The sequence below is a fragment of the Thalassophryne amazonica genome, chromosome 11, assembly GCF_902500255.1.
Source record: "Thalassophryne amazonica chromosome 11, fThaAma1.1, whole genome shotgun sequence".
Classification (NCBI taxonomy): domain Eukaryota; kingdom Metazoa; phylum Chordata; class Actinopteri; order Batrachoidiformes; family Batrachoididae; genus Thalassophryne; species Thalassophryne amazonica.
This window is the reverse complement of record NC_047113.1, coordinates 106,723,371-106,735,394: the sequence shown is the minus strand read 5'-3', so window position 1 is coordinate 106,735,394 and position 12,024 is coordinate 106,723,371. Positions and strand designations below refer to the sequence as shown.

Genomic DNA, 12,024 nt, shown 5'->3' with positions numbered 1-12,024 from the left:
TTCCTGAGCCCACGCGGTAAGATCCTTTACACAATGATATTGGTTTTTATTGCAGTGCCGCTTGAGGAATTGAAGGTCACGGGCATTCATTGTTGGTTTTTGGCCTTGCCGCTTACATGTAGAAAGTTCCCCAGATTCTCTGAATCTTCTGTTTATATTATGGACTGTAGATGATGGAATCCCTAAATTTATTGCAGTTGAACGTTGAGAAATACTGTTCTTAAACTGTTGAACTTTTTTTCATGCAGTTGTTCACAAGGTGGTGATCCTTGATCCATCTTTGCTTGTGAATGGCTGAGACTTTTGGGGATGCTCCTTTTATGCCCAATCATGACACTCACCTGTTTCGATTAAGGTGTTCTTTGAGCATTCATCAACTTTCCCAGTCTTTTGTTGCTGTGTCCCAGCTTTTTTGAAATGTGTTGCAGGTATCCATTTCAAAATGAGCAAATATTTGCACAAAAACAATAAAGTTTATCAGTTTGAACTAGAGTCCGACCGATATGGATTTTCTTTAGGCCAATGCCGATAATGATATTTGAATGAAAAAAAATGCTGATAATCGATAAATCGGCTGATTTGCCGATAGCCAATAATATTATTATTATTTTTTTAATTAATAAAATGTTCTTTTTTTGGACTCTTAACAAAAGCTGAAGCTTTTGTCCTCATATTGATTAACTTTATAACAGAGAAGAATTTTCAAGTTCAAAAAAATGCAAAAATGCAATTGGAGCAGTTAGGGAGCTATTCAAATGGGCCAACTAGTAAGATATCACTCCTGAAAATGATCTTTGCCATATCACGTGAGGTAAATCTGCCCTATGACTGGATTTTGATAAACCATGTGATGGAGAACCGATTCTGATTGGACACTCACATTGCACACATCATCACACATCTTCTATGAGGAGTACCAAGATGGCTGACAGTGGATTGAAAGTCCAGTGTTAACAAAAACAAAGTTTCTATCTCACATCATTAAAAAGTTATTTACAATTTAATAAAGCTTGGTCGCAGCTGTCGTATGCGACGGCGTCAGCCCCAGAGGGTTAATGGTCAACGGCAGTAATTCCCAGAACCCTTCCGGGCGTCCAGTGAATCTGAATGTTTCAACCTCTTGGCAGTAAACAAAAGTTTTTCATGCTAGAAATAAGGTCTACACAACGTGGGCTTAACAAAAAGTGTGACCGACGCAATGAAGCACATTTGACACATTACTACATAAACTGAGTTAATCAAACTGAGTTGAACTGAAATGGGAGAAATGTGGGGTGAATGTAATCGCAAAGTTATTACAAACAACATCCTTATAAACTTACTCATATGCTTTTGTCAGCCGATCAGTGCAGTGTTACGACGAACTACGGGAGCCGGTGATGAACACATTTAAGCAGGGGTGTAAGCAGCTCTCAGTTGAATGGAGTCAGAGCTCCATCTACTGGACAAACGGTGCAAGGACATTTTACATTGCCGACGCAAACATTATTTCAGTAACTGTTCTGTTTATGAGAAATTAACGGCGTTCTGTCGGCAAAATTTCGGCAGATAGTGAGTACTTTGAAATTGGCTTATATCGGCCGATAATATTGGCTGGCCAATATATCAGTCTGGCTCTAGTTTGAACATTAAATATCTTGTCTTTGTGGTGTATTCAGTTGAATATAGGTTGAAGAGGATTTGCAAATCGTATTCTGTTTTTATTTATATTTCACACAACGCCCCAACTTCATTGGAATTGGGGTTGTAAGTGTTCCTTGTTATCCTAGTTGGATGAGTAATCACTGTGTACAATCCCGTAGGAAAAAAAACAAAACACAGAATTTATAAATTCATCTATGTGTAATTGTGTAATATTAAAATTTCTGCAGATCAACAAACGCTTATTGTTTTTAAAAGTATTATGCATGTCTGTCAACTTATCCACAAAAAATTTTGTTTGATTCAGGTGCTCTATAAATGCAGCTTATGATTGTTTTTTGATTTTCACATTAATTTCCACTTTAAACATTCTGTGATATATTTTCAAGAGAAAAGGACATATTAACAATTTCACAATAACTTGAACCAACGTAACATGCCACGTCACAGCCCCTTTTGTGCATCCTATTTATATCTCAGTAACCGCAATAACAGAACAGAAGTTCATAGAAAGACTTGTACTATTGAAATGTGTAATAGAGAATAACCTGTTTATCATAACAATTCTTAAATTCTTCCTCAGTGAAGTAATTAGTGTTGAGTAATATTTTTGAGAAAAAATTAATCTGGATCTATATTATATTCAATGTTATGAGATTTATGTTCAGAGTGCTCAAAAATTCTTTAGGTCAAGCTCCTGTGCAGAGGTAAATTGGAACGAATCAGTTGACATTATAAAAAAAAAAAGCTGTAAATCCACAAACCAAACATGCAGCTAAATGAAAACTGACTATTTGATATAAACCAGTATCTGATACAAGTTTTCTCAAAAGTTGACTCATAACAAAGTGAGATCAAACAAAAATCAAAACAAAAAACCCTCAAAATAAGTGAGAAAGAACCAGTAAAGATATTTTCCTCCTCGAGGAGCAGTCACTTAAGATTATCCAGGTCTGAAAGCTCTCGTATCATTAGGACTTTCGCTTCCTCTGGAGTGCCATTTAATTTAATTTTTTTCTGTTTTCGAAGAACTCTGGCTTGTCCTGCAATTTCTGCATCTTTCTTTGTCAAATGTTCATTTGCATACACCTCGGTTCCTCTCAACTTTTTTTTGATTGCCTTAACAAATCATTCTTAAACCTCCTGTTTGCAAACCGGATAATAACCGGTTTTGACTTTTTGTCTTTTCTTGAGACTCAATGGTCTGCAGTATCACTGCTGTTAATGAGGATGTCCTTGGAGGAAAAAAGTGAATAACCTGTTGCTCCAGTGAGTGAGATTCTTCCTGTGTGTCCTCCGGCGCCGCTGCCCTGGCATATGTCCGAAGCTTAATGCTTAGTCCAGACACAGTTACCTCATCCATTCACATGTGTTGCTCCAATCTTTTAAGATCCCAAACCTCCTTCAATAAAACAAGTAGCTCAGTCGGTTTTTCACCACACCACACCATCCTCCGACATGAAATTTAAGGAGAGTTTTATCTCATCCAAGTCTTTGCTGCTAATGGCTTTTTTTTTTTTGGCATGTTTGGAGAAAAAGAAGGCAGCAACTGCACTGCTGCTGGACTGCGTCACACTCTCCGAACTCTGAAGTGCGTCACACTGAACAAACTGCATCAAGTCGCCTAAAGGTGTTTCACACAAGTAAGGTCTTTTTAAAAAGAAAACCTGAAGGTTTAGCTACAAATTGCCAGAAGGTACATCTGAGATGCAGTATGCTTTAGCTGTGATTTTGGAGGTTACTTAATAAGAAGTGATCACGTCAACACACAATGCTGATGATTCGCATTTGCAGTGCAAAAAAAAAAAAAAAAAAAAAGACTTTGGCAAGCTCCCCAGCTAAGTGTTCTGTTATTCCTTGTTTTTGGCCATTTACCAGGTGTCCTGTTTCTCCTCCTCTCCTCCACATTTAAGAGCAGGTAGGCATCTGTGGATGGAGAGCACTTGAAATGTCTCATGTGTGTCCAGTATTTGCAGATGATGTTCTTTTGGAATGATTTAAAAATGTGGGGGGTGGAGCCGGAACCAAAATATGCTGCTTGTTATACTTTGGCTGCCATTGATGTAGCTGAGCAGGTAACCCCAGTGAAGTCTGTGTGGGAACACCTGTGGTCCCTGAGGGATGAAAACCTGCCTGCTTTCTTTTCATCACCATTTTTTCCTCACTTCATCTTTGACTGAAAGAATGGTTTTGTTTTTAACCCAAAGGTTCATTGTGAACTCTAATCAAGATGTTAATTGTGGTACACCTGCAAAGAAACAACTCAGATAATGTCTGTCTTCTGTTTAAAGTGTTTATACTGCTCTGTTTTTACATATTGACCATAGTTGTGCCTTTTTGTGTTACAGCTAAACATGAATTCAGCTCCAACCTTCATCCATTTTCCTTCAAAAGGGAAACCTCGCAGGTCTGACACCTACGAACTGCAGGTCAGAGGATTTGCTGCTGAGCAACTGGCTCGTTGGGTGGCAGACAGGACTGACGTGCAGGTCAGTGTGAAGTACACAGTCAGACCACACAAGCAGCTGATGAGATCATGAAATCACGCCAAAGTGAGATGGGGCGCATGGCGGTTTAGTGGTTAGCACTGTGGCTTTGCAGCGTGAAGGTCCCAGGCTCTCTTGGAATGGTAAATGGTCTGCATTTTTATATAGCGCGTTTCCATCTGCATCAGACAATTACAATTATGCCTCACATTCACCCCGATGTCAGGGTGCTGCCATACAAGGCGCTCACTACACACCAGGAGCAACTAGGGGATTAAAGGCCTCAGGCGGGGATTTGAACCCATGATCTTCTGGACTCAAGCCCAACATCTTAACCACTAGACCATCACCTCCCCCTCTTCCCACCTGATCCTTTCTGTGTGGGGTTAGGATGTTCTCTCCATGTCTGTGTGGCTTCCCTCTGTTTACTCCCACTTCCAAAGACATGCAGTTTAGGTGACTTTAAATTGACTGTAGGTGTGAGTGAGCCTGTAATTGGGTTGGTCTGTATGTGGCCAAGCGATAGACTGGTGGCCTGTCGAGAGTTTATCTTGCTTTTTACCCAGTGACAACTGAGGTACACACACTCCCTAACAGCATGAGGTGGATTCAACCCACGTCTACATATTGGCAGATCAACTCCTTAGCCACTGAGTGAGCCACTCTACACCCATAAGTTCTTTTTATCAGGACAAACGTCAACTCCTCTCTTCTTCTCCCGTCCCAGGCCTCACCTGGCTGTCAGTACTCAGGGTAAAAAAAATAAATAAATAAAAAAGAGCTCATCAGTGTGGTTGATGGGATGAAACCTCCCGCATGCCCATTTTTCCACACCGCTGGTCCGTGTGTTTCATCAATAATGAACAGACCAGTGATTTCTGTCCGTGTTCCTCAGTGTTTTAAACGTTTTAAACAGTCATCCTCTTTTAAAAAAGCCTATCTCCTCAGAATTTTAGACCCTGATAAAACTGCCTTTTTTTCTCCAAAATGTCACAAAAAGTGGCCAAACATCTTAATGAGGTTTTAGCTGAGCACAAATTTCAATCTGGGTTCCATTACTGCACTCTATTGAAACAGCTCTTCTCAGGGATTAAAGTTCTCTGTCGCTATGACGGATTTGTGTCAGTTCAGTTGCCAAAATGTCCACGCTGATGCCATCCTTATGCAAAATCAGGGCTAGACACAAGATATAAAATTTACTGGGTTGAACATGTTTAAAAATCGATTTTTAGAATCTGAATCTCTCTTTTTGTTTTGTTCTACTGGTAATGAGTCCCTGTGTCCACTCTGCAGGAGGGCAGAGGGGGCAGTGTGTTAGTGTCTCAGCGTGATGACGACACAGCCAGCAGTGTGCGGCTTTTTACAAACACTTTTTTTCAATGTTTCTTTTGTTTAAAAGATGCATGACATAAAATGCACTCAAAAAACCTTCTTACCTCTCAATCAAGTTGCACTTGTCACTTGTGACAAGATGGAGCCAGTAAAATAAATAAACATAAAATAAATAAACTAAAATAAAAATAAACATAAAATAAATAAACTGGAGAGTGACAGACGAGCAGTCTGTCACTCTCCAGTTTATTTAATTGCTTTTAATTTGTGCTTTTTATAGAACGGAGTCTCTGCTAGTGTACGATCACAAAACATTGCTGCATCTCCAACCCGCAGTCCAGGGTGTGGTGCTGTCTACGGTGGGTGGACAGAAGTTTCTACCCCTATATTTGTTGGAGGTTTTGGGTTTTTTGTGCAGTGTCGCATTCAGAAAGGTTCCCATTTCTGATCAGTCCCCCTGCCTTCACTGTGCATGCTTCATTTTGGAGCGTCGACAGTGATTCGCCAATTATCGCCTCCTTTCTGCTTAAAACTGTACTCCAGCCATCATTTATCTCGGTCACAAATCTCTGAAGCTTTTCTACAGTAATCATTTCCACATAATAAATTCAGGCAGACAGAAATAGACCACCTGGTCAGGGAGAGGAGGCAGCTGAAGAAGCAATGGAGGAAGGCCACAGAGGAGGAGAAGGAGGGGATAAGGCTGCTTCAGGAATAAATTCAGAGCAGGCTTACAACACTGAGGAGAGCTGAAAATCTTCTGAGAAAGTGCAGAAAGAAGGAGCAAACAACTTGATGCTTCTACAAAGATCTCTTCAAGTTTGTGAAGGGTCCATTCATGAATGAGAAGAATGGAAGTCTGTGTCAAAGGCCTACATGGAAGAACACCTGAATGAATGGACAGATGGCTGACACCAGGAAGAAGTCATGCTCCCACGTGAAATACCACCAGTCAGTCCACCAGAGGATGAACTAGATCTCAGTCCACCCAGGTGGCGTGAAGTGGACAAAACCGTGCATAGAGCAAGGGCTACATCATCTCCAGGTCTCAATGGAATTCCATACAGGCTCTACAGAAATGCACCAGATGTCCTGCGATTCCTCTGGAAGGTAATAAGAGTTGTGTGGCAAAAGGAGATGCCATTGTCCTGGCAGAGGCCTGGAGGGTTCCTTATCCCCAAGGAAAAGGCCTCATCAGAGATTGCCCAGTTCTGCCAGATCAGCTTTCTAAATGTTGAGGGAAAAATCCGCCCACAGGTTGGCAGGTTATCTACAAAGAAACAATCTGATTATTACGTCAATCCAGAAAGCAGGCATATGAGGCTTCTCCAGGTGTGTGGAATATGCCAATGTCATCTGGCATCAAATCCAGTTTGCCAAGAAGGAGAGCACAGATCTCCATGTGATGTTCCTGGAACTCGCAAATGATTTTCGCTCAGTTCCTCACAACCTCTTGTGGACAGCCTTTGACTACTTCAGGTTTCCAGCAGCTCTCACATCCCTTGTCAAGGCCTACTTCTGGGATATCCAGCTCTACTTGACAACAGAAGTGGGAATCATGGCTGGTTGCACCATCTCCCCACTGGCCTTTACTCTTGCCAATGGTGGTCATCATCTGGGCCTCTCAATGGGTGGTTGGTGGACAGTGGATAAGGCCAGGGCTGAGGCTGCCACTGGTGAGAGCCTATATTGACAACCTCACAACACTCACCACGACCATGGCTTGCACTGTACGGCTTACTTAAAAAATGCTCCAGGAAACCATGGAATTGGCTCGTGTGAAGATCAAGCCAAGCAAGTCCAAAACTATCTCAGTTGTCAAGGGGAGACTGTCAGACCACCGCTTTCACATTGGCAAGGAGCCCATTCCAACGGTTTCCAGAAGCCGGTGAAGATCTGAGGTCGGTGGTGTGACGCCTCCTTCAAAGACAAAGAACAAGTACAGTAGCTCAGGAAGGAGGTAGCCAGTGGCCTGGAAAACATCAATAGAACCCTGCTTCCTGGCAAGCTGAAGCTCTGGTGTGTGCAGTACGGACTACTCCCACATCTTCTGTGGCCGCTTATCTTATACGAAGTCCCGCTCTCAAAGGTGGAAAAGCTGGAGAGACTGGTTAGCTCATACATAAGGAAGTGGCTTGGCCTTCCCAGGTGCTTTAGCAGTATTGGACTATATGGCAAAGGGATGTTACACCTGCCCATTTTCAGCCTAGCAGAAGAGTACAAGTGTGCCAAAGTCAGACTGGAGATGATGCTACTACTACCTACTGATTCGAGTGACTCATTTGTAGCCCAGACTGCCCTCATCCTGGCCACCGAGAGGAAGTGGACCACACTGGCTGTAACTGGGCAGGCGAAGGCAGCACTCAGACACAAGGACCTTGTGGGCTGAGGAGAGGAGTGATCTTGGCCTTGGGGCCAGTACACAAGCATGGAACAAGGCCACTCCATTTGAGAGGCACATGCTGGTGGTCCAGGAGCTCCGTCAAGAAGAGGAAGCAGGAAGGTGCGTGTAAGCTGTGGCACAGGCAAAGCAAGGGCAATGCATGGCATAGGAAGGAGTGGAGAAGAGGAAGAGCTCCTGGAAAGAGCTGTTGGAGATGGAGGCGTTTAAGGCGAGCTTTACCATCAGGGCTGCCTACAATGTCCTGCTGTCAGAGAAATTATGCTCTTAATACCACGGAAATTATTTTAGTTATTATTGTTTATTATCGTTGTTATTATCATTTGTTCAGCAGTATGTATTATCCATTACCCCTTGTTCAGCATTATATACTATCACTTGTTCAGTATTTCATTATCTCATGCTCATATTTCTGCACTGTGCTGTGTTACACGTCCGTGCTGACCACTGGGCCCAGCAACAAGGAAGGTTCTCGTGGGAAGTCAGTAAGCAACAGAACTGATGTGTACCAGTCTGTTTCACATCCTGCCTGAAGACGGGTTGTTTGATGGGAAAAGAGAAGGGAGTATAAGTCAACAATCCCGATGAAAGGGTTTTAATTACTCTTTGCTCAACAGCTGCACAGGATGTTTTGCATGTGCCTCTTCGCAAGGTAACTGACATGTTGAATGACTCATGTGAGCCTTTGACGATCACGCCATGCCTGCACATCACGTTTTTTGAGTGAATAAAAGATGCTGAGCAAAGAGACAGTTGAATAGAGAGAGGTGGAGACTGTGTGCTCTGAGACTGCTCTTCCCTTTGCAAAGCTGACAAAAAAGATTTGCTACATCCCGTGTCCATTCTTAAGTGTCTGAAGGTGTTTGACCCTGACACCTGCTTTCTCCTGCAAACCTAAGCCAGTGGTATGGCGAAAACCCCCACATGCCCCCTATGTCCATGTCCAGCAACCCTGGAGCACATGTTGGTGGGATGCAAGGCCAGCCTTGCCCAAGGCCACTACACCTGGCAGCACACCAGGTCCTAAAGTGTCTTGCAGCAGTGCTAGAAAGTCGATGGACAAGAGTGAACACCTTCCTTCCCCGCCATCCCATGGGAAGTTAGCCCCATTTGTCTGGGAAGGTGAGGGGCCAGCTAGCATCGCCACCATAAGTCTAGATGGTGGGCAGAGCATGGGACTGGGAACTGCAGGCAAGAAACTCTGCTTTCCAGCTGAGATTGCAGTTACCAATCTGTGACCAGACCTAGTTTTGTAGTCTGCCTCACTCAAGCTCGTCTACATCATTGAGTTTATGTTGCCCTGGGAGAGGGCAGTGGAAAGAAGCTGAGGTATATAGAATTTGCAGTCAACATGCAACAACTTGGCTGGAAAGCGAAGCTATGCCCAGTGGAAGTAGGCTGCAGAGGGTTCATAGCCACCTCAACATCCAGGCTACTCGGGGAGATGGGAGTGCGAGGGAAGGCTTGCCAGAAAGCAGTCAAAAACCTATCCAAGGCTGCTGAGAAAAGGGAGCCAGTAGCTGTGGACGAAGAGAAAGGACTCCGTCTGGGCCTTCAAGTGAGTTGATGATATGTATGGAGTGAACCTGGGATGCTGGGATTCACTGCTGAACCCTCTGGAGGTGTTGTAGGCCTATCAGCGAAACACTTAAGAAGTTTACTGCTTTCAGCCTTTCAGCAGTTATGCACTTCTTTTGAAGTTTGTCAGTGATATAGAAGAGCTTGTTTCATGGTTGCATTTGTTATGTGAAAACATTCTGGATTCAGTGGCTCCATTCAAGACTTGGCAATCCATGGCTAATTTGAGCCGTGGTTAAATGACAGAACTCGTGATGCCAGGAAGAAATGTCAGCAGGCTGAATGCAGTTGGAAAAAGGACAGGTTACAGGACTCTCTTCAAACCTTGAAAAACTGTTGGCACCGTTATCAGACTGTGGTAAAGGAGGCAAGAATTAAATGTTATATGAATATTATTTCCTCTCATGTCACAACCCATGTGTTTTTTAAGATCATTGACTGTGTTACATATTGCACAGAATGTGTTTGGATGCCTCAGGGAGAAGGCAGGGGAGAAGGGCCCTAAGGCCCTGTCACACCTTGACGATTTAGCCAGCATATGCCAGTCATATTAAAAAAATGCTGGAATAAGTCTAATAAGTTAAGGGTAAGGTTTTTTTTTTTTTTAAGTTAAGAGCATGCTGAAGCTCACTGATATACGTCCTACTACGCTGAGCTCCTTGAAAAGTTTTGGGCACTCTGAAAATTTTCAATGAATGCCAGCGTGTGACTCGTACATCCCACACGTGGGACATAAGTTGTAGATAAGTTATGTGATTGTTGGCACACATTTCTTATATAAGTCTAAATACGTCCATCAGTGCTGGTCACTGATTGGCTAAAATGTGCAGTCCTCATGTGGACAAGACTGTTTCATTCACACACAGAGTAAATATTACCTGTTTGCTTCAGTCCAATCCATCATCACAGTCTGACAGACATGTATTCACATAAAGTGTCCTGATTTTGGAAAGCATCTGAAAATACGTTACTGTCCTGGCTGCAAACGTAGCATTTTAAAACAAGTCCCTCAGTGGTTTTCCTGCTTACTTTTCCATTTCTCAGAGGATGCCCTTGTCACGCGCTGAACACACAGAAGCATTACGTTGCGATGATTTAAACTTTTAAAGCGCCAGTCGACCGCGATCAGGTGTGATCATCAGACGACCTGATGGATCAGTGTGATTGGAGCCGAATGAGGTGCTGTGACTCTTTAAACTTTTAAAAAGCCTTTTAAGAGACAGTCCACACTGATCATCTGAAATAGACTTACTGCACATTTAATGTGAAGCACTGTGTTTGTCTGTTTTTAAAAAACACACAGTTTGTTCCACTGGCTGCTCTGCGTGGGTAGTGACTATTGATCCGGCGGGCACCTGCTGTCTCTCTCTGCAGCAACAGCGCTGAGCCCCTTACACCGGGCGAGTCACAGCTCTGGGTTATCTACATAAGACATTTTGGAAGACGATGACTGGAAATACTTTAATTCCTTATCGTGGAAACTGCTTGTGAATAAGCGCAGCATTTTAAAGGAGTCCCTGGGTGTTTGTTCTGGGTGCATTTCTCAACCGCCAGCAAGAAGAAAAAAGTCACTTATTTTAAAATCTGAAAGTCACAACAGCTTGGACTCTGGCAAGGACGGTCATATTCCTCCCCTCTCCTCTCCTCCTTTTTCTGTTCTCTATCTCTGCTCCGAACTTCAAAGTCCCAGCTTCACCAGACTGTGAATTTTTCAAATTATGATTTGGATTAACTATGGAATTGATCAGCTGGTCTCTCAACGCCATTGACACCATTTGTTTTCAACAAGGAGATCAGGGTTTGGGGACCCTGCGTGCCCTGATGGAACCTACCCAGCGGGCTTTGCTCTCGACGGCTGAGAGAATGGAGTGTGACATGTGGCTCCACTCTCTGTGGAAGACGTTGAGGATTCATTCGTATTCGCTTTATGGTGGGAGGTTTGGTGCTGATTGGTTTGTGCGCTGCCCTGACCCACAGGAATATTAGCAAGACGGCTACTTCCAGAATCTTGTCCCCTCATCTGTCCGTCATAATTAATGAGTTGGGCAGTGCTGTGTAATCTCAGACTGAGTGAACTCTTGAACTCAAATGCAAAATGGATTCAATCTCGGAGCAAATCACTGCATTGCAAAGGAATTGTACTGCTAAGACCAGAGAATATTCTTCATAAATTTGGACTCTCGATGGTCAGGGGTGCAGTAAATAGAATTCTGTATCTCTCCGCCAAACATCAACATGGCAGCCTTATCGGCTCCTGAAGGCCAAATTCCCTGCTCTTCTCCCAGAAGGATCTACAGCCTTGGTGAAGGATTTCACCTAGCAACATCAGACTTTACACACACACGGACAGAAACTGTCAGACTCTACACATACACGGACAAAAATTTAACTCATCTGCACACGACACATGTCTCCCTCCGTCCATCCCTATTACCCCCACCCTGGCTTCCTCCTTGCCACCTCGAAGGCAGCGCATTTTTTTTTTACTGCTGCAGCCTTCAACCCCCAGGCTGGGCGGCGTGGGACCCATCCTGCTGCGGCCACGTACCATATCTGTTTCAAGCGCTGGTGAAAATGTTTTGAAAT

General features: G+C 43.4%; 1 protein-coding gene across 1 annotated transcript in view; it reads left to right on the top strand.

The window, feature by feature from the left end:
* Positions 1 to 12,024, top strand: part of magt1 (magnesium transporter 1) — a 70,212-nt gene that overhangs the window by 28,479 nt on the left and 29,709 nt on the right. Inside the window, exon 4 of the mRNA XM_034180995.1 lies at positions 3,990 to 4,130. Coding sequence (XP_034036886.1) covers positions 3,990 to 4,130 — 141 coding nt within the window. The remainder of the gene's footprint in view (positions 1 to 3,989; positions 4,131 to 12,024) is intronic.